This window comes from Hyperolius riggenbachi, chromosome 4 (assembly GCF_040937935.1).
Source record: "Hyperolius riggenbachi isolate aHypRig1 chromosome 4, aHypRig1.pri, whole genome shotgun sequence".
In the NCBI taxonomy this organism is placed as follows: Eukaryota; Metazoa; Chordata; class Amphibia; order Anura; family Hyperoliidae; genus Hyperolius; species Hyperolius riggenbachi.
In genome coordinates, this window is record NC_090649.1 from 221132882 (window position 1) to 221156540 (window position 23659).

At 47.9% G+C, this 23659-nt stretch overlaps 1 protein-coding gene across 1 annotated transcript in view; it reads left to right on the forward strand.

Annotated features, from left to right (window-relative positions):
* The window catches only part of GCM1 (glial cells missing transcription factor 1), a 68565-nt gene that overhangs the window by 34167 nt on the left and 10739 nt on the right, over positions 1-23659 (forward strand). Inside the window, exon 4 of the mRNA XM_068279363.1 lies at positions 585-713. Coding sequence (XP_068135464.1) covers positions 585-713 — 129 coding nt within the window. The remainder of the gene's footprint in view (positions 1-584; positions 714-23659) is intronic.

Consider the following 23659-nt stretch of genomic DNA (forward strand, 5'->3'; position numbering starts at 1 on the left):
GCAGCATTGTCATGTGGTACAACTGTACAACATTCAACAAACCTTTTCTGAATTGGGGGGATCAAAACTGATGCATGCGGTATTTCCCCACTTGTATATTTTTTTCTGAATGGCTGTTTGAGAATTGAGGCCATTAGATCAGACAGTCCATGTAAAATGTCCATTTCATGCAAGTTTTCATGTGCAGAAAAACAACTAATAGCGTGTTGCTTTTTCCCAGGTTTGCCCGGCCTGATAAATCTGTTTAGTATAAACTGTAAAATTTATGCAGAGCTTGTTTTAAGAAAGAAAGACATTGTTTGAAACATATACCTTTATTACTGGTAAGAATATAATCTTGATTAAAGCAATTCATCTTGTCCACGATATATCTCTTACCTATCTGTGCTACCTGCACAGTCAGAATAGCCCCTCTGCTCCAATAGGTTAGCCACACCATAAGAACATCTACAGGAAAAAAAATAATTTGCTAATTACTTTTAAACTGTTATATTTACTAAAGTGTTACTTTTTGCAGAACTTAAGTGACCTGTCTTTACCGTCTGTTTTTTTTTTGTGTGTGTTTTTTTTTTTTTTTTTTTAAGACCAAGGGTGTTCATGACCATCCAAAACCTGAAACAAAGCTAGAATCAGACAGCAGAAAGACAGTTCAAAAGAAGCGCTCATCAGCTGATTCTACCACTGCAGAACAAATGAAGAACAAGAATCCGGAGGTATTGCACAATGCTTTATCTGGTTTAAATAGAACTTTTTTCAGCAACACAGTCTTGTTGAGGTCCCCAGTGTGTCAGCTTGCGGGCAATGGGTAATATTGGGGTATAGTGTATTCACTAAATTGCAGCTGTTGGGATAGTAGTTACCTGTTGACCTTCCCACTGAGACGAGGGCATTTTCAGGGTCTAAGTGACTACGGGTCTTCACCAGCACACCCCGCAAGCTTTGCTGCCTAGGGTCCACCAGATCATGCCAATGAGAGATACCCCAACAGTGGTTAAGAGAACAAGTGACACCACAATTAGGAGGAAGGAGTAGCTAGGCCAGTAATCGTAGTTAAGGATAGGCTAAACTCAGGGCAGGCGGAGTTCAAGCGGATTCCAGGAGGCGGTCCTAAGGGTCATGGCAGTCGGTGGTCAATCGTAATCAAAATCCATTGTAACGAAGGTTGAAACAGAGGCAACAAATTCAGGATAAAATAATTAAAAACTGTTTAAAAAAAGGAGGTAGTGGTGGACTTGCCTCCCCAGAAAGTGGACACCGAAGCGGTTGATTAAAAGAAAGAAATATATTTGTACAGTCCACAATGTGATCAAGACACAGGCAGAGATCGAGGCAGGCATTGTGCAGATTCCAATAACAGTATCAGGGTTGAGGCAGGCAGTAGACAGAATATATCAATAAACAAGCCGAGGTCAAACCAGGAGATCGGATCAGAGTCGTCAGGCAAGCTGGGTCGTTAACTGGGACCACAGGTACAGGAAAAAAGTGACAGCACGTCAGGAAAAATCACCAAAAGCTGACAGTAAAATCAGCACTGGTTATGGGGCATGGCTCTCTTAAATAGGCCCTGCATTGTAATTGGGGCATGGAGCATGCTGTGCATGCGCATTCACGGCAGTGGCGGCTCCAGCTTCAGATTTTTGGGGGGGCTCAAAGGGGGCACGAGGGCTGGCAGGCCGGGCTTGGGGGGGGGGGGGGGGGGAATTTGCCGCGGCGAAAATTTGGGCGTGGTCATGATGTCATGTGGGCGGGGCTAACTGTAATGTAGTTGTACCAGCTAACGTAGTTACATGAAAAAAAAATGAAGTAAACGCACATAATGACAGGTAGCCTTTCACCAGTAAATGCACATAAGAATCAGCTTTTCAGCAGTTAATGCACGTACTGACAGACTGCGTTTCCGCAGTAAATGCACATAAGGGACAGCTTTTCACCAGTTAATGCACATAATGACAGACTGCGTTTCCGCAGTAAATGCACATAAGGGACAACTTTTCACCAGTTCATGCACATAATGACAGACAGCATTTCCCCAGTAAATGCACATAAGAGACAACTTTTCACCAGTAAATGCACATAATGACAGACAGACAGTGTCCCCAGCATAGGTAGCCAGGTGTATAGATGTCCCCAGTATATGTAGCCAGGCGTATAGCTGTCCCCAGTATATGTAGTCAGGCTGGTGGTGGTGGGCTGGGGGCCCCAGGGCACCTCAAGCCTGACTGGTGGTGGGCTGGAGGCCTCATGCCTGCGTGGCTGGTGGGCTGGGGTCCCAGGGAAGCTCAGGCCTGGCTAGTGGTGGTGGGCTGGGGGCCCCAGGGCAGCTCAGGCCTGGCTGGTGGTGGTGGGCTGGGGGCCCCAGGGCAGCTCAGGCCTGGCTGGTGGTGGTGGGCTGGGGGCCCCAGGGGAGGAAGGTGCCCCTGTGTGTGAGGAGATTGCCCTGGGGAGAGAAGACAGGAAGAAAATGATCGAGGCGCCAGCCGCGCTAATAAGGGATGCGGGAGCCTGCTTTATTCCTCCCTCCCTCCCTCTGAATGCCCCCACCTGCTGTGAATGACTGTCCCCCCCGTAGGCAGTGTGTGCGGAGCAGAGCGGAGTGGTAGGTCCTCTTACCGCAATCCATGCTCACCGGCAACTAGTCTCCTGCTTCCTGTGACGTCATGGTAAACAGGAAGCAAGAGACTAGTTGCCGGTGAGCATGGATTGCGGTAAGAGGACCTACTGCTCCGCTCTGCTCCGCACACACTGCCTACGGGGGGGACAGTCATTCACAGCAGGTGGGGGCATTCAGAGGAAGGGAGGAGGGAGGGAGGAATAAAGCAGGCTCCCGCATCCCTTATTAGCGCGGCTGGCTAATAAATACGCAAGTACAGACTTGCGGTGGCCACGGCCAGCGGGGGGGGCTTTAAGAGGGGCTAACAAGTTGCCAGCTGGGGCTGAAGCCTGGGCAAGCCCCAGTGTAGCGCCGCCACTGATTCACGGCATCCAGGCTCCCTGCATGTGCACGCAGAACCGTGGACCACAGCAGGTGTATATGCATACATCATAAGCCAAAGCCTCAAGTCTTTGCCCAGTTGGGTATGCGCAGGGCTGTGTGCAACCCCTGGAATTTGCTAGGAAATTGGCAATACATAGCCAGTGGGAACCGGAGAGTGTGACAGCAGTAATCAGAATAGCATACATAAAGTTTTCATGATAGATAGGGCATAATGCAATACAGTAATACTGCATACACACGTTAATACGGTACATGCAATTATGATATTGTGCATACTGCGTAACAAATGCAAACACACCTTATTGAGACATATGAGTTAAAGAAAATCTGTAACTTTAAAAAGTGCCCCTGGAGGGTACTTATCTCGGGAGGGGGGAGCCTGTGGATCCTATCGAGGCTTTCCCCGTCCTGCTACATCCCACGGTGGTCTCGCTTGGCCGCTCAGAACAGCGGCCATGTAAATAGACTAGTTACCGTCCATGCTCCAGCGCAGGCCATTTGTGGCTCTCGGGCTCAGAATCAGGCAGAAATAGCCAATCCCAGTCGGGTCCGCTCTACTGCACAGGTGACTTGCGCCTTAGCAGTAGAGTGAACCCGACTGGGATCGGCTATTTCTGCCTGATCCTGAGCCAAGAGCCGCTACTGCGCCTGCACTAGAGCCAGGGAAGGTAAATATTGCAGGCACTACTGCGCCACAGCCACTTGTACAGTGCCTAGCACACAAATAACTACGCTGTATTCCTTTTTTCTTTCTCTGCCTGAAAGAGTTAAATATCAGGTATGTAAGTGGCTGACTCAGTCCTGACTCAGACAAGAACTGACTACAGTGTGACCCTCACTTATCCGAAATTCCAACTATAAAACACTTTCCTAGCAGAAAATGGCTTCTGAGAGCAAGAAAGAGATAAAAAGGGGGAATTTCTTATCAGTGAGGGTCACACTGTAGTGACTTCCTGTCTGAATCAGGACTGAGTCAGCCACTTACATACCTGTTATTTAACTCTTTCAGGCAGAGAAAGAAAAAAAGGAACACAGCCTAGTTATTTGTGTGCTAGGCACTGTACATTAGAGATGGGCCGAACGGTTCGCCGGCGAACGGTTCCAGGCGAACTTTGGTGGTGCGCGTTCGCAGAGAATCGGGAACTTTTTTTCAAAGTTCGGTTCGCCCATAGACTTTAATGGCCGCCGACTTTAACAGTTAATAGCAAAGTCCCCTTACATAGTAGAAACACCAAAATTGTTGGGAATGTTAAGTGGAATAGTGGGAACAAGAGGAAAAATTTTTTTTTCAAAAAGACCTTATACTTTTTGAGAAAATCAATTTTAAAGTTTCAGAGTAAAATGAGCCGATTCATAAAAAACAAGAACCGATTCATTAAAAAGAACCGGATGATTCAAGAACCGTTAGTATAGCAGAGAATGCGTCCTGAGCAGGACGTGAAGCTGCCGGCTCCGCTGCTGTCTCTCCCCACCTGCCTGCACCTGTCACCCTCACCTAGCCTGGCACCCGGTGCACCCATGGGTGAGAGTGACAGGTGAGGAGGTGGGGAGAGACAGCAGGAGCCGGCAGCTATGCGTCCAAAAGGACGCATTCTCTGCTATGTGGGAGGCATCGGAGATCTTCAATCAACTTAATAGAAGATTGCAACATAAGAGGATACAGTTCGTTGGATCATTTACCGTGAATATTGGCGTGGGAAAACTTTTTTAAAGGTACAGGTAAGTATTTATGGTTAATTTAGAATAATAAAATACTTTTCTCGTGGTTGTGTTTTTATTTCATATAACCCTTTGTGGAAATGGGTAGGGGGTACTTTGTACCCCTATACTCATTTCTCCTGGGAGGGGGGTGGGCATCTGGGGTCCCCTTCTTAAAGGGGACTCCCAGATGCCACCATGAACCCCCCCCCCCAGGGAGTCGTCGCCCTTACCTCCTCCTGGGGCACCGGAGGTGGGGAAGAGCCCCTTGTCCATGGATTGGACAAGGGCTCCGGGGGGGGGGGGGAGGAGGGGAAGGCTTGGCCACCCCTCCCCCCCCGGAGCCCCCCCATACCATGGACCATGCGGGCTGGTATAGCTCAGGGTGCGTAGCCCCAGTCGGCCGGGGCTTCGCATTCTGGCTATCCCAGCCTGCATGGGGGACAAGGGGTTACAGAGGCTCGGGAGGGGGGACCCCACGCCATTTTTTTTTTCAGATTTCCCACACACAGCAAATAAAAAAAATAAAAACATTTTTTAAAGGACTTCCGAGGCCACAAATGTGAAAAAAAGTTAAATACCTTTTCATAATCCATATCCATTGAGGACACCATCCGCACCCTCCCGTTCATTCCGCCATGGCTCCAGCAGTAATAACGGCCCTGGTCGAGTCCCGACCCCTCTGAACGGGTCGGGTTCTCAACTCATTCCCCCCTCAATATGGCCGCCACAGATTGCCGCGGCTGCGCAGTCCACATAGACGCGATTGCGGCTGCACAGCTCTAGCACTTCCTCCCGATGCGTCCGATGTATGCACGCATATTGATGACGCGGCGGGAGGAGGGCCTAGAGCTACGCAGCCGCAATCGCGCCTATGCAGACTGCACAGCAGCGGCAATCTGTGGCGGCCATATTGAGGAGGGAATAAGAACCCGACCCGCTTGGAGGGGTTGGGGCCCGACCGGGGCCGGTATTACTGCGGGAGCCATGGGGGAATGAACGCGAGGGCACGGATGGCGTCCTCCATGGATCTGGATTATGAAAAGGTATTTTTTCACATTTGTGGCCTCGGAAGTCCATTAAATATTGTTTCCTGCTATCTTTTTAACATATCCTGCAAATTTGGTGTTGCTAGGATGTAAGGGGCCTTTGCTATTAACTGCTAAAGTCGGCGGGTGATGATAACCAACCAGAATTATAGGGGTGCAAAAGTGCTGAATTCTGCTATAGGCTTCCATTAGGCTCCCTATTTCACTTTCAAAAATCTCAAATCTTTTCAAAGGGTGATGGCTCAGCAGTGGCAAATTTTCTAGCATTGTAGGGACTCTTAGGGGGATCATGACTGGTGAGTTTCGGGCCCCTAGGCCAAAGAGGTCATAGCCTAGGGCAGGGGTGCCCACACTTTTTCGGCTCGCGAGCTACTTTAAAATTTGCCAAGCCCAGGAGATCTACCAACATTTAGTTAGCTAGGTATATGTGCCTTCAGTATAGGTAGATAGGTATAGGGGCCTTCAGTATAGTTAGCCAGGTATAGTGTAGTTAGGTGTAGGAGCCTTCAGTATAGTTAGCCAGGTATAGAGTAGTTAGGTGTGGGTGCCTTCAGTATAGTTTTCCAGGTATAGAGTAGTTAGGTGTGGGTGCCTTCAGTATAGTTAGCCAGGTATAGTGTAGTTAGGTGTAGGTGGCTTCAGTATAACTAGCCAGGTATAGTGTAGTTAGGTGTAGGTGCCTTCAGTATAGTTAGCCAGGTATAGTGTAGTTAGGTGTGGGTGCCTTCAGTATAGTTAGCCAGGTATAGAGTAGTTAGGTGTAGGTGGCTTCAGAATACTTAGCCAGGTATAGTGTAGTTAGGTGTAGGGACCTTCAGTATAGTTAGCCAGGTATAGAGTAGTTAGGTGTAGGTGCCACTCACCTACCTCCAGTTCCAGCGGCGGTGTCTGGGGCTCTTCCTGGTCTCCCCTCCTTCGGCCGCACTGGCTAGAGTCAGTGCAGATGCGCGGCATAGAAGAAGACTCCGGCGAGCGAAGGGGGCGGCGGGCGGCGTGCGCTGACGCATTGCGCCCAGCACCGCCCCCCGCTATGACCTCACGGCGTCCTCCATTCCTGCTGCGCCGCCCCTCTCCTCTCTGCCTCTTCCGATTGGCTAGCGGCCGACAGGGGTGCAAAAGTGGTAAAATCCCCCATAGGCTTTCATTGGGCCTCCTATTTACCGTTCCAAAATCTCACACCATTTCAAAGGGCAATGGCTCAGCAGTACCAAATTTTCTAGCATTGTAGGGACTCTTAGGGGGATCATGACATGTGAGTTTCGGGCCCCTAGGCCAAAGAGGTCATAGCCTTGGGTCACAAAAACCTGTTTATTTGGGCAAAGTCAATGGTGGAGATTCTGACGAACATAAATCACATCCATGGCCGTTAGCAACGTCTGAATCTCACGACATGTCTCATGCAGGTAGAAGGCATATTGTTATACTTGGAATCCAAAGATGGGTTTCCTACATCTCTGCAAACCAGAGTTACAGGGGTGCAAAAGTGGTAAAATCCCCCATAGGCTTTCATTGGCTCCCTATTTCACTTTCCAAAATCTCAAATCTATTCAAAGGGCAATGGCTCAGCAGTACCAAATTTTCTAGTATTGTAGGGACACTTAGGGGGATCATGCCTGGTGAGTTTCGGGCCCCTAGGCCAAAGAGGTCATAGCCTTGGGTCACAAAAACCTGTTTATTTGGGCAAAGTCAATGGTGGAAATTCTGACGAACATAAATCGCAGCCATGGCCGTTAGCAACGTCTGAATCTCACGACATGTCTCATGCAGGTAGAAGGCATATTGTTATAGTTGGAATCCAAAGATGGGTTCCCTACATCTCTGCAAACCAGAGTTACAGGGGTGCAAAAGCGGTAAAATCCCCCATAGGCTTTCATTGGCTCCCTATTTCACTTTCCAAAATCTCAAATCTATTCAAAGGGCAATGGCTCAGCAGTACCAAATTTTCTAGTATTGTAGGGACACTTAGGGGGATCATGCCTGGTGAGTTTCGGGCCCCTAGGCCAAAGAGGTCATAGCCTTGGGTCACAAAAACCTGTTTATTTGGGCAAAGTCAATGGTGGAAATTCTGACGAACATAAATCGCAGCCATGGCCGTTAGCAACGTCTGAATCTCACAACATGTCTCATGCAGGTAGAAGGCATATTGTTATACTTGGAATCCAAAGATGGGTTCCCTACATCTCTGCAAACCAGAGTTACAGGGGTGCAAAAGTGATAAAATCCCCCATAGGCTTTCATTGGCTCCCTATTTCACTTTCCAAAATCTCAAATCTATTCAAAGGGCAATGGCTCAGCAGTACCAAATTTTCTAGTATTGTAGGGACACTTAGGGGGATCATGCCTGGTGAGTTTCGGGCCCCTAGGCCAAAGAGGTCATAGCCTTGGGTCACAAAAACCTGTTTATTTGGGCAAAGTCAATGGTGGAAATTCTGACGAACATAAATCGCAGCCATGGCCGTTAGCAACGTCTGAATCTCACGACATGTCTCATGCAGGTAGAAGGCATATTGTTATACTTGGAATCCAAAGATGGGTTCCCTACATCTCTGCAAACCAGAGTTACAGGGGTGCAAAAGTGGTAAAATCCCCCATAGGCTTTCATTGGGCCTCCTATTTACCGTTCCAAAATCTCACACCATTTCAAAGGGCAATGGCTCAGCAGCGGCAAAACTCACTAGTCATGATCCCCCTAAGAGTTCCTACAATGCTAGAAAATTTGCAACTGCTGAGCCATTGCCCTTTGAAAAGATTTGAGATTTTTGAAAGTGAAATAGGGAGCCTAATGGAAGCCTATGGCAGAATTCAGCACTTTTGCACCCCTATAATTCTGGTTGGTTATCATCATCACCCACCGACTTTAGCAGTTAATAGCAGAGGCCCCTTACATCCTAGCAACACCAAATTTGCAGGATATGTTAAAAAGATAGCAGGAAACAATATTTAACCTCCCTGGCGGTAAGCCCGTGCTGAGCACGGGCTATGCCGCCGGAAGGCACCGCTCAGGCCCCCCTGGGCCGATTTGCATAATTTTGCCAAGCCCAGGAGATCTACCAACATTTAGTTAGCTAGGTATACGTGCCTTCAGTATAGGTAGATAGGTATAGGGGCCTTCAGTATAGGTAGCCAGGTATAGTGTAGTTAGGTGTGGGTGCCTTCAGTAAAGTTAGCCAGGTATAGAGTAGTTAGGTGTGGGTGCCTTCAGTATAGTTTTCCAGGTATAGAGTAGTTAGGTGTGGGTGCCTTCAGTATAGTTAGCCAGGTATAGTGTAGTTAGGTGTAGGTGGCTTCAGTATAGTTAGCCAGGTATAGTGTAGTTAGGTGTAGGTGGCTTCAGTATAACTAGCCAGGTATAGTGTAGTTAGGTGTAGGGGCCTTCAGTATAGTTAGCCAGGTATAGTGTAGTTAGGTGTGGGTGCCTTCAGTATAGTTAGCCAGGTATAGTGTAGTTAGGTGTAGGTGGCTTCAGTATAGTTAGCCAGGTATAGTGTAGTTAGGTGTAGGTGGCTTCAGTATAACTAGCCAGGTATAGTGTAGTTAGGTGTAGGGGCCTTCAGTATAGTTAGCCAGGTATAGTGTAGTTAGGTGTGGGTGCCTTCAGTATAGTTAGCCAGGTATAGAGTAGTTAGGTGTAGGTGGCTTCAGTATACTTAGCCAGGTATAGTGTAGTTAGGTGTAGGGACCTTCAGTATAGTTAGCTAGGTATAGAGTAGTTAGGTGTAGGTGCCACTCACCTCCCTCCAGTTCCAGCGGCGGTGTCTGGGGCTCTTCCTGGTCTCCCCTCCTTCGGCCGCACTGGCTAGAGTCAGTGCAGATGCGCGGCATAGAAGAAGACTCCGGCGAGCGAAGGGGGCGGCGGGCAGCGTGCGCTGACGCATTGTGCCCAGCACCGCCCCCCGCTATGACCTCACGGCGTCCTCCATTCCCGCTGCGCCGCCCCTCTCCTCTCTGCCTCTTCCGATTGGCTAGCGGCCGACAGGGGTGCAAAAGTGGTAAAATCCCCCATAGGCTTTCATTGGGCCTCCTATTTACCGTTCCAAAATCTCACACTATTTCAAAGGGCAATGGCTCAGCAGTACCAAATTTTCTAGCATTGTAGGGACTCTTAGGGGGATCATGACATGTGAGTTTCGGGCCCCTAGGCCAAAGAGGTCATAGCCTTGGGTCACAAAAACCTGTTTATTTGGGCAAAGTCAATGGTGGAGATTCTGACGAACATAAATCGCAGCCATGGCCGTTAGCAACATCTGAATCTCACGACATGTCTCATGCAGGTAGAAGGCATATTGTTATACTTGGAATCCAAAGATGGGTTTCCTACATCTCTGCAAACCAGAGTTACAGGGGTGCAAAAGTGGTAAAATCCCCCATAGGCTTTCATTGGGCCTCCTAGCCTCCTATTTACCGTTCCAAAATCTCACACCATTTCAAAGGGCAATGGCTCAGCAGCAGCAAAACTCACCAGTCATGATCCCCCTAAGAGTCCCTACAATGCTAGAAAATTTGCCACTGTTGAGCCATTGCCCTTTGAAAAGATGTGAGATTTTGGAACTGTAAATAGGAAGCCCAATGAAAGCCAATGGGGGATTTTACCAATTTTGGACCCCTGTAACTCTGGTTTGCAGAGATGTAGGGAACCCATCTTTGGAGTCCAAGTCTAACAATATGTCTTCTACCTGCATGAGACATTTCATGAGATTCAGACGTTGCTAACGGCCATGGCTGCAATTTTTTGCTACACGCAGCTAGCACTTTGCTAGCTGCATGTGCAATCCGATCGCTAGCCGCTACTTGCCAATCCGCCACGATCCGTCGCGCCGCAGCCACCCCCCCCCCCCCCCCAGACCCCGTGCGCTGCCTGGCCAATCAGTGCCGGGGGAAGCCCTCCAGGACATCCCGTTCTTTGAGCTTTGGGGCTGGGGGGATGGGTGCACTGGGTGCCAGCCTAGGTGGGGGTTGACAGGTGCAGGCAGGTGGGGAGAGACAGCAGCGGGAGCCAGCAGCTTCACCTCCTTCCGAGGATGCATTCTCTGCTATACTAACGGCTCATGAATGAGCCGGATCTTTTTAATGAATCGGTTCTTTTTTTTTTTTACTTTAAAATTGATTTTCTCAAAAACTATAAGGTATTTTTGAAAAAAAAATGTTCCCCTCTTGTAGTCACTGAAAGATCTCAGGTGTTAGACACCTTGAAACATCTTTTCCATCACTTTTCTGGCCAGCATAAATGTTTCTAGTTTTCAAAGTTCGCCTCCCCATTGAAGTCTATTGCGGTTCGCAAACTTTTCCGCGAACCGAACCTTCCGCGGAAGTTCGCGAACCCGGTTCGCGAACCTAAAATCGTAGGTTCGGCACATCACTGCTGTACATATCCATGTCTATCTCATTATGTCACATGTCACTTCGGGTATCCTTTAAAACACCCTTAGCAATTGACCCAGGGGCGTATCAATAGAGAGACGGGAGCCGCAGGTTGAGATTGGCTATGCACCGACTACAGTGAAGAGTGGAGTGAGGACCTGTCACTCTGCTCCCTAGAAGGTTAAAGTATTGCTCCGCTTTATAGTTGGGGGTCAGGTCAGGGGAAGCTACACTAATGCACTGCAATGTGGGCATAGAGTAGAGAGGGTTTGGCAGAGGTTTTGCAGGGGAATACTTCAAGTTATGCACCTGAACTGACCAACATCGAGGATGTGAATCTTTTAGCAATCTTCAATTTATTCTCTTGTACACAAATAGCAGCTTCATCAATAAAGCGCCATAATCATCACAGCAGCACAGTAACTATAGCAGCCATAGTCAGTGGCCAGAGGAGTATGCAGGTAATATAACACTATAATTGCACCATCCCCCCCCCCCCCCCCCGGCCGTCAGATCCCCCTCCCCTGTGGAAAACTGCACCCTTTCTCGCATACATTTGTTATTAACCACGTGTCTGAAAATTAAGTAATTACTTACTTCCATATAAAAGGATAAAATAGATCCATGCCTCCAAATAAAGGAATCAAGTAGTCACATGCTGCCCAACAAAAATATTACATAGTAACAAGCATCTAGACCAGATAAAATAATTGAGTAGTCACACACCTCCAGATAAACTATTTCAGCAACCAGGTGCCTCAAATAAATAAATGAAATAGCCTGGTGTATCAAAATAAAATTATTAAGTAGGCAAGTACACCCTATATACATAAATTAAGTAGTCATGCTCACCAGATAACAGAATTAAGTAGCTATTTGCCCCTACAGTGGCTTGCAAAAGTATTCGGCCCCCTTGAAGTTTTCCACATTTTGTCACATTACTGCCACAAGCATGCATCAATTTTATTGGAATTCCACGTGAAAGACCAATACAAAGTGGTGTGCATGTGAGAAGTGGAACGAAAATCATACATGATTCCAAACGTTTTTTTTACAAATCAATAACTGCAAAGTGGGGTGTGCGTAATTATTCAGACCCCCTGAGTCAATACTTTGTAGAACCACCTTTTGCTGCAATTACAGCTGCCAGTCTTTTAGGGTATGTCTCTACCAGCTTTGCACATCTAGAGAATTAAATCCTTGCCCATTCTTCTTTGCAAAACAGCTCCAGCTCAGTCAGATTAGATGGACAGCGTTTGTGAACAGCAGTTTTCAGATCTTGCCACAGATTCTCGATTGGATTTAGATCTGGACTTTGACTGGGCCATTCTAACACATGAATATGTTTTGTTTTAAACCATTCCATTGTTGCCCTGGCTTTATGTTTAGGGTCGTTGTCCTGCTGGAAGGTGAACCTCAGCCCCAGTCTCAAGTCTTTTGCAGACTTCAAGAGGTTTTCTTCCAAGATTGCCCTGTATTTGGCTCCATCCACCTTCCCATCAACTCTGACCAGCTTCCCTGTCCCTGCTGAAGAGAAGCACCCCAGAGCATGATGCTGCCACCACCATATTTAACAGTGGGGATGGTGTGTTCTGAGTGATGTGCAGAGTTAGTTTGCCGCCACACATAGTGTTTTGCATTTTGGCCAAAAAGTTCCATTTTGGTCTCATCTGACCAGAGCACCTTCTTCCACATGTTTGCTGTGTCCCCCACATGGCTTGTGGCAAACTGCAAACGGGACTTCTTATGCTTTTCTGTTAACAATGGCTTTCTTCTTGCCACTCTTCCATAAAGGCCAACTTTGTGCAGTGCACGACTAATGGTTGTCCTATGGACAGATTCCCCCACCTGAGCTGTAGATCTCTGCAGCTCGTCCAGAGTCACCATGGGCCTCTTGACTGCATTTCTGATCAGCGCTCTCCTTGTTTGGCCTGTGAGTTTAGGTGGACGGCCTTGTCTTGGTAGGTTTACAGTTGTGCCATACTCCTATTTCTGAATGATCGCTTGAACAGTGCTTCGTGGGATGTTCAAGGCTTTGGAAATCTTTTTGTAGCCTAAGACTTCTTTAAATTGCTCAATAACTTTATCCCTGACCTGTCTGGTGTGTTCGTTGGACTTCATGGTGTTGTTGCTCCCAATATTCTCTTTGACAACCTCTGAGGCCGTCACAGAGCAGCTGTATTTATACTGACATTAGATGACACACAGGTGCACTCTATTTAGTCGTTAGCACTCATCAGGAAATGTCTATGGGCAACTGACTGCACTCAGACCAAAGGGGGCTGAATAATTATGCACACCCCACTTTGCAGTTATTGATTTGTAAATCCCCCCCCCGCAGACCCCGTGCACAGCCTGGCCAATCGCCGCCACGCTGCGCTCTGGGGTGGATCGGTAATCCCTGTGATGTCACTCCGTTCGTCGCCATGGCGACGGGGGAAGCCCTAAAGGAAATCCCGTTCAGAACGGGATTTCCTTATGGGCGTGATCGCCGGCGGCGATCGGAAGGGTGGGAGGGAGTCAGCAGCAAGGGGAGAATCATGTAGCTAGCGCTAGGCTAGCTACATGATATAAAAAAAATATCGGGCGAAAAAAAACGCGGCCGCGGGAATTAGAACGCCCAGCAGGTTAAGTAGTGACATGGGCCTGCCAGTTTAGGCAGTGACAGGTGACCCTCCCAGGTTAGGTAGTGACCGGGACCCCAAGTTTAGGCAGTGACAGGTGTCTAACCAGGTTAGGTAGTGACAGGGTCTCCCTAGGTAGTGACAGGTGCCGCCCCAGGTTAGGTTGTGACAGGGACCCCCAGTTTAGGTAGGGACAGGTGCCTCCCCAAGTCAGGTAGTCATGGGGACCACCCTGTTTTAAGTAGGGACAGTTGCCTCCTGAGGTCATGTAGTAACAGGGAACCCCAGGTTAGGTAGTGACAAGTGTCTCCCCAGGTTAGATAGTGGCAGGGACCCCCCAGGTTAGGCAGTGACAGATACCCACTAGGTTAGATAGTGACAGGGACCCCCCAGGTTAGGTAGTGGCAGGGACCCCCAGGTAAGGTAGTGACAGGGACCCCCAGGTAAGGTAGTGGCAGAGACCCACTAGGTTAGGTAGTGACAGGGACCCCCCAGGTTAGGTAGGGGCAGGGACCCCAAGGTAAGGTAGTGACAGGGACCCCCAGGTAAGGTAGTGGCATGGACCCACTAGGTTAGGTAGTGACAGGGACCCCAAGATTAGGTAGTGGCAGGGACCCCAGGTGAAGTAGTGACAGGGACCCCCTAGGTTAGGAAGTGACAGGGGGAGGGTGTCTCCTCACTCTCTACACACAGCCTGCAGTGAGTGAATGTGCAGAGAACAGCAGGGTGAGTAGTGAGAATGATTGCTGTGCTGCAGTAGGGAGAGGTGGCAGGATGTGTTTAGAGCTTCAGAAGTTGCCAGTCATTAGTAGCCATGAGCACTGGCTGCTGTAATACCAGTGTGCCCTAGACTTTTGATTATTTATCCTGATCATAGTAATTAATCAATAATGCAGGACAGTCTGCCGTTGCAGTGATACAGGTGCTGACAGCAAATTCCAGACAATTTAGATTAGCTTAACCACTTGAGGACCCACCCTTTACCCCCCCTTAAGGACCAGCGCTGTTTGATGGGATCTGTGCTGGGTGGGCTCTGCAGCCCCCAGCACAGATCAGCGGGCACACAGAGCGATCAGATCGCCCCCCTTTTTTCCCCCCTATGGGGATGGTGTGCAGGGGGGGTCTGATCGCTCCTGCCTGCAGGCATGTTGCGGGGGGGGTACCTCAAAGCCCCCCTCCGCGGCGAAATTCCCCCATCCCTCTCCTACCTGTCCCCTCCCCGGTGATCCGGGCTGCACAGGACGCTATCCGTCCTGTGCAGCCAGTGACAGGACGTCCCCTGTCACATAGCGGCGATCCCCGGCCGCTGATTGGCCGGGGATCGCCGATCTGCCTTACGGCGCTGCTGCGCAGCAGCGCCGTACAATGTAAACAAAGCGGATTATTTCCGCTTGTGTTTACATTTAGCCTGCGAGCCGCCATCGGCTATTCACGGAGCCCCCCGCCGTGAATTGACAGGAAGCAGCCGCTCGCGCGAGCGGCTGCTTCCTGATTAATCAGCCTGCAGCTGGCGACGCAATACTGCGTCGCTGGTCCTGCAGCTGCCACTTTGCCGACGCACGGTATAAGCGTGCGGTCGGCAAGTGGTTAATTGCAGGTAATCTTATCTCTTTTCCCAGCCCCCCCTCCCACCCTGTTGTCTTTCCCCATGACCCTTTCCTCTTTACAGATTTTAGTGGCTTCTTTTAACAGCATGTCCCTGCCAAACAGCACTGGTGATGTCTGCAGTCCGGGTGAGAGGCCTGCCTGCCATTTCTCCTCTACCACCGGGATCTCTGTCTTGTGCCTTTACCTCTTTATCCCCCCTCCCATGCATCCCCCTCTTTTGTATGTCCCCCTTTTCTGACCATCCTCAGTGGAGCTCACAATCTAATTGTACCACAGTCATAGTCTATGTCCTACCATATTATTATTGTATATTTATAAAGCACTGACATCTTCTGCGGCACTGTATAGAGCAGCGTTGGCTAACCTATGGCACATGTGCCACTTCAGGCACGCAGGGCCATCTCTGTGGGCACGCATGCTGCCCCGTTGCCAAGTCCCAGGCGGCTGTCAGTGTTGACAACCGCCCGTAACAGGAGGAGAGCTGCAGCGCAGTGGAGGGAGAGCTGTGGGCAGTGGTGGGGAAGGGGGGCCATCTTCCCCCCCCTTCCCTCACTTTAGTTCTCTCCCTCCCTAGCTCTCTCCCCTCTGGAACTAAGTGCTGTGGCGTTTGGCAGCGGGCGGAACTTACCTCCCTCTCGCTCCAGCGCCGGAAGTTCTGGTGCCGCAGCCGCTGCTCTGGATCAGACCAGACTAGCGGCAAATCATCCCGCGCCTGTGACGAGACCAGACGGAGTCACGCAGGTAAGTTCCGCCCGCTGCCAAACGCCACAGCACTTCCAGTTCCGGAGGAGAGAGCGAGGGAGGGGGAGCCCTAAGGGGGGGGAAGGGGGGGAGATGGCCCCCCCTTCTCCACCGCTGCCCACAGCTCTCCTTCGCTGTGCTGCTCCCCTCCTGCTGGGGGGACACCTGGCTACCTATTCTGGGGACATATACCTCAGGCTACATATACTGGGCATATATACCTCTGGCTACATATACTGGGCATATATACCTCTGGCTACATATACTGGGCACATATACCTCTGGCTACATATACTGGGGACATATACCTCTGGCTACATATACTAGACATATATACCCCTGGCTACATATACTGGTCATATATACCCCTGGCTACATATACTGGGCACATAAACACCTGACTACATATACTGGGCACATATACCCCTGCCTACATATACTGGGGACATATACCCCTGGCTACATATACTGGGCACATATACCCCTGCCTACATATACTGGGGACATATACCCCTGGCTACATATACTGGGGACATATACCCCTGGCTACATATACTGGGGACATATACCCTTGGCTACATATACTGGGGACATATACCCCTGGCAACATATACTGGGCATATATACCCCTGACTACATATACTGGGCACATATACCCCTGCCTACATATACTGGGGACATATACCCCTGGCTACATATACTGGGGATATATGCACCTGGCTACATATACTGGGCACATTACATATACTGGGGACATATACCCCCTGGCTACATATACTGGGGACATATACCCCCTGGCTACATATACTGGGACATATACCCCTGGCTACATATACTGGGGACACATACCTCCTGACTACATATACTGGGCACATGTGCCCCTGGCTACATATACTGGGGACATATACCCCTGGCTACATATACTGGGGACATATACCCCCTGACTACATATACTGGGCACATTACATATACTGGGGATATATACCTGTGGCTACATATACTGGGCACATATATCCCTGGCTACATATACTGGGGACACTGGCTGTTTGTCATTATGTGCATTTACTGGTGAAAAGCTGTCTCTTATTATGTGCATTTACTGGTGAAAAGCTGTCTCTTATTATGTGCATTTACTGGTGAAAAGCTGTACTATTGCGTTTATTTTCGGGTCAAATGCTGCACTCATTCTGTTTATTTTCTGGTGAAAAGCTGCACTCATTGCGTTTATTTTCTGGTGAAAAGCTGCACTCATTGCGTTTATTTTATGGTGAAAAGCTGCACTCATTGCGTTTGTTTTCTGCTGAAAAGCTGCACTAATTGCATTTATTTTCTAGTGAAATGTTGCCCACATTGCGTTATTTTCTAGTGAAATGTGGCCCACTGCGTCTTTCTGCTGAAATGTTGCCCACATTGCGTGATTTTCTGCTGAAATGTTGCCCACATTGCGTTTACTTTCTGGTGTCTGGGGTAACTGTTGCTGCATTTATTATTTAATGGTCATAGTTGGCTATATTTGCTGCTTTGGGGTTATGGTGGGTATACTAATAAAACAGCATTACAGTTTCCCATGATGCGAATCCTCGTTTCACCACATCATGGAGGAAACACTGCTTTCTTATGCCTCGCTGTTACATCATTACGTTCTCTCCGCCCATACAATGTCATGGCCACGCCCATTTTTCAGCGCGGCACAACCCCCCCCTCCCCTTGGGCACTCGGCCTCTGAAAGGTTCGTCATCACTGGTATAGAGTACAGAGCTTCACTACGGTTAGCTTTCATTACGCTTCGTACAGAGGTTCAGACGGTTAGCTCCGTCCACATCCTGATGACTCCTTTTCACCAAAAATCCCCCAAAATTTGCAGCGACTTGCTTGGCGCTCCAACCGGTGAACCCACCCATCAATTAATTTTTTTTGGGGGGGAAGGTGCCTGTAAATAATCATCAGGTGTCAAATTCCCTAGGTACGCCACTGGCCATAGTAAGTAACTGTAGTAGTATAACTTGCTTTTGGCTCACCCATACCTAGACAAGGGGCATTAAAAAAGTTGTATTATTACACAGGTTATATCACGAGATTTAGTTCTCTGTAAAAGACGAAGATCGTGTTCCAACAAACTAGAATACATTGACAAAGCAGCATACATGTATGTAGTTTGACAAGTTAAACCAACAGACTTTCATAGCGATCTATTCACCATACACTGTTTTTAGGATGCCTGTAGTAGAATATCTCCCACCACCACTACTACCGCTGTCACTGCACATAAGTGGGAGAACATCACAGTAACAGAACAGTGACATTCTCTGCAGCTGTTCTAAACAGGTTTTTGTGAATTGAAGCCAAGCCAGGGGCGTAACTAGAAATCACTGGTCCCCCCTGCGAAACTTTGGATGTCCGCCCCTTGCTTTATGCACAGATAAACTGAAAACCAATGTTATTCAAACTGGCTAGTGCACACTTGAATGTGTTTTCCATATGCATAAATACTGACAGCAGTGAAGCACTGCATACAGGGGCGTAACAATAGACCCTGTAAGGGATGCATCCGCAGGGGGCCCAGAAGCAACAGGGGGCCCCGTGGGAGGTTCTTCCCTGCCCTGAGAGAAGACAACTATGGGCACAGAGAAGAAAAACACTTTTTGCTTTCTGCACAATTGTTCTAATGACTGCATCTGCTCAGCCACTGATAAGGAATCATACAAAGTTTTGTAGACAAAGATTTGTAGACAGTCCCTATTCAGTGTGCATCAGCCCCTCTGGCCTCAATTCATAAAGGGCTGTTCGATAAAAAAACGAGGTTGGTTAAATACCCCATTTGGAATTTTAGACTTTTTTGTTAATTTACCCCTAGCATCCCACTTATGTGCAGTGACAGCATTACAATAGTAAAAGGCATCCCCAGCATCCCTTTAGATCTACATGTTTGTTTCATTCTGAATGTGTCTATTAGTCTTTCTAAACATTTTGTTAGCCACTTAAGGACCACAGGCTTCACCAGTGGCATAGTTAAGAAGAAGAACCAATCAAGGACAACCACAGTGAGGTGCAAGAAGGAGATGGGAAACTGTGATAATGATCACTACTATTCAAATCAACTATAGAGGTGAATATTATCAGCACAGAACCAATAAATAGTTAATACTGTGTGTGAGGGGTGGGCCCCGCGGGCCTAAGGGCCCCGATGCAGTCGCTACCTCTGCACCTCTTATTGCTATGCCACTGGGCTTTACCATCCCCCCCCCCCCAGGTACCAAGCTATATTTTGCAAGTTAGGCCACTGCAGCTTTAAGGGCTTGCTGCAGGGCTGTAGAACTCAGCACACAAGTGATTCCCCCACCCACATTTCTGCCCAACAACAGAGATTTCTGTTGGTGGGCTCTTATCCCTGCATGTTTGTTTATTTTTTTGTTGTATGTACATACCTCCCCACTTTCTGAGATGTAAAAAGGGGTCACTTAAGTCACGCCCCTGCCACATCCCTGGCCACGCCCTCACCACGCCTCTAGTCACGCATACCATAAAGATTTCATAAGAAAAATATGTTGTTTTATAATTCAAACCACATTGGTCCTTTCTATCCTGGTTCATTTTCCTTCATAGTAACATTTTAAAATTAGTAATATATCAATGTAAAGGATGGGAATAAAGTTTAGAATCAATCAAACACATTTTTAGTATAGAAATATATATATGTACATAGAAAGAGGGACAAAGTCCTGAAAGAGGGACAAATGAGGGTGAAAGAGGGACAGAGGGACAGGGCTCCCAAAAAGGGACTGTCCCTCCGAAAAAGGGACAGTTGGGAGCTATGTGTATGTATTTGGGTTTTTTATATAATACATTTTACTGTTTTATTTATTCCCATCCCTCCCCCTGCCAGCCAGTCACAGAGATCGGCTGTTATAGGCATCAGCCTATGACAGCCGATCGCTCCTGTGGGTCCCAGGGGGACAGCCGTGTCACGCTGCGATCTAAGGCAGCGCTGTACAGTGTAAATAGATGCCGTCTAACAGTCTCCTAGCAGCGATTGCCGCTGGGAGATTGATGACAGAGCTCCTGCATTACTCACACTACTTCTGCGCTGGCTGGTCCAGCAGATACTTGACTTTTAGGATTTGCTTACCGGTCATGTAGTAACTAGTTTTGGGTCACAGATTCATGCCTGGCACTATTCCACAGTATTTGGAAGTCTGTATTATTATTATTACATACATTTAATCATCTGAATCAACTAATTAACTCTAAACACCTGCAAAAGATTCCTGAGGCTTTTAAAAACTCCCAGCCTGGTTCATTACCCAAAACCGCAATCATGGGTAAGACTGCCGACCTGACTGCTGTCCAGAAGGCCATCATTGACACCCTCAAGCAAGAGGGTAAGACACAGAAAGACATTTCTGAACGAATAGGCTGTACCCAGAGTGCTGTATCAAGGCACCTCAGTGGGAAGTCTGTGGGAAGGAAAAAGTGCGGCAGAAAATGCTGCACAACGAGAAGAGGTGACCGGACCCTGAGGAAGATTGTGGAGAAGGACCGATTCCAGACCTTGGGGGACCTGAAGAAGCAGTCTGGAGTAGAAACATCCAGAGCAACCGTGTACAGGCGTGTGCAGGAAATGGGCTACAGGTGCCGCATTCCCCAGGTCAAGCCACTTTTGAACCAGAAACCGCGGCAGAAGCGCCTGACCTGGGCTACAGAGAAGCAGCACTGGACTGTTGCTCAGTGGTCCAAAGTACTTTTTTCGGATGAAAGCAACTTTTGAATGTCATTCGGAAATCAAGGTGCCAGAGTCTGGAGGAAGACTGGGGAGAGGGAAATGCCAAAATGCCTGAAGTCCAGTGTCAAGTACCCACAGTCAGTGACGATCTGGGGTGCCATGTCAGCTGCTGGTGTTGGTCCACTGTGTTTTATCAAGGGCAGGGTCAATGCAGCTAGCTATCTGGAGATTTTGGAGCACTTCATGCTTCCATCTGCTGAAAAGCTTTATGGAGATGAAGATTTCATTTTTAAGCACGACCTGGCACCTGCTCACAGTGCCAAAACCACTGGTAAATGGTTTACTGACCATTATTGTGCTCAATTGGCCTGCCAACTCTCCTGACCTGAACCCCATAGAGAATCTGTGGGATATTGTGAAGAGAAAGTTGAGAGACGCAAGACCCAACACTCTGGATGAGCTTAAGGCATAACATAAGCATAACATTAACATAAACAAAAGAGAGGGAGCACCGTTTCCAAAAAAGAGTATGCAGCGTGCCCAAGGTCTCTCCCCAGTGCCTCCTGGGAAGTGCAGTCTTGTCACAATTTTTATGGCTTTGAGCAGTTTGATAAAGGTGTAAACCGAAACAGCAGTCTGTCACTGCTGCCACTTTGGTGCTATTAAAAGAGCTTTGATACAAGACAGCGGTGCCGGTCCTTTCTGTTTTATCTGTATGTATATGTATGTATGTATATGTATGTATATGTATGTATGTATGTATATGTGTATATATATATATATATATATATATATATATATATATATATATATATATATATATATATATATATATATATATATATATATGTATATATGTTGATACATGTATTTATACATGTATGAACATGCATATAAATGCCTTTTTTTTTTTTTTTGGATTGTGTGAAATTTTTGAAAAACAAAAAAACATGAGGTCCCCCCTCCCGAGCCTCTTTAACTCCTTGCCACCCATGCAGGCTGGGATAGCCAGAATGCGGAGCCCCGGCCGACTGGGGCTTCGCACCCTGAGCTATACCAGCCCGCATGGTCCATGGTATGAGGGGCTCCGGGGGGGGGGAGGGGCAGCCAAGCCTTCCCCTCCCCCCCCCCCCCCGGAGCCCTTGTCCAATCCATGGACAAGAGGCTCTTCCCCACCTCCTTTGCCCCAGGTGGAAGCGAGGCTGAGGACTCCCTGGGGGGGGGGTTCATGGTGGCATCTGGGAGTCCCCTTTAAGAAGGTGAGTATGGTGAGACACCCTGCATGTTTTTAATCACTGCTGTGAAGTATATAGTAGCAATCCTGGCCAGATGAATTGCATATGCCTATTATTTTTTGCATGTGCTTTTTTTCAGTGAAGCAGTTCTGTTTTGGGACCTCAGTATCCACCAATAAACTGCACTCTTTTTGACTGTGCTAGGAAAATCAGAGCTATACACAGACTGTGCTGAGGTGATAAGTATTAGCTGCTAGTTAGGCAGAGAACTTCTAACCCTGTTTGATTGAACTGCATAGGAAATGTGATTAGCGTGACATAATAGTGCATATGTTAGTCCAGGTAGATGCTCAGGTGCATACTTCATGGGTTTTAAAGGGATGGTGCAATATTTGGGGGTCATGGGTATACTGTGTGTATTTAATGTGATGTGATTTTCATAATACACGTATTTCATATATCAGTCATTGATCTCTGAGGTTTTTTGGTACACCCAGATTACCACCCCCCTCCCAGGAGAAATGAGTATAGGGGTACAAAGTACCCCTTACCTATTTCCACAAAGGGTTGAAAGAAATAAAAACACAACCACACTTCTCCCCGCAAATACCAATCTATAGCGCCCCTCCACACCGTCACCCTGGAGCACCCATAGCATCCAGGGTGACAGTGTGGGTGGACGCTATAGATTGGTATGTGCAGGGAGAAGTGCGGAAAGCCACGCAGGAGGGACCACGGAGCGGCTCTAGCTATACTCTGTATAGCTAGAAAGCATCTTTACATTTTGGCTCCAAGGCTCCCCATTGGTCTAATAACAGACCAATGGGTATCAGGAGGAACCCCATTGGTCTGTTATTAGACCAATGGGGCTCCTTGGAGCCAAATTCAAAGATGCTTTTTAGCTCTAGCTATACTCAGTATAGCTAGAGAAGCGCGGGGGAGCGGCGGTGTGTGGCGTCGGGTGGGCGGTCAGCGGAGATCTTCAATCAAGGTCGCAACACGAGAGGATACTGTATTCGTTGGCTCATTGATGTGGGAACATCTTTTTTAAAGGTACTTCTTAAAGGGGACTCCCAGATGCCACCATGAACCCCCCCAGGGAGTCGTCGCCCCCGCCTCCACCTGGGGCAAGGGAGGCGGGGAAGAGCCCCGGCTGCGCCCGGGGCTCCGCATTTCGGCTATCCCAGCCTGCATGGGGGACAAGGGGTTAAAGAGGCTCGAGAGGGGGGACCCCTCGTTGTCTTTTTTTTTTTCTTCTTTTTTTTTTCTTTTTAAATTCAAACAGTAAGCAAAAAAAAAAAAATTACATTTATATAAATGTTAATACATGTATAAATACATGTATTACCATATATCCATAGAATATATATATATATATATATATATATATATATATAGAGAGAGAGAGAGAGAGAGAGAGAGAGAGAGAGAGAGAGATACAGTATATGTGTGTATATATATATATATATATATATATATATATATATATATATATATATATATATATATACTGTATATATATATAGTCACAGACCGCAAGGCCGGTCTGCGGACGGGGTCAATCGATCAGAGTCAGAAATCCTCTCACACTGTCATTTTGCTCATCACGAAGCGTAACCTGACTTCGCAAT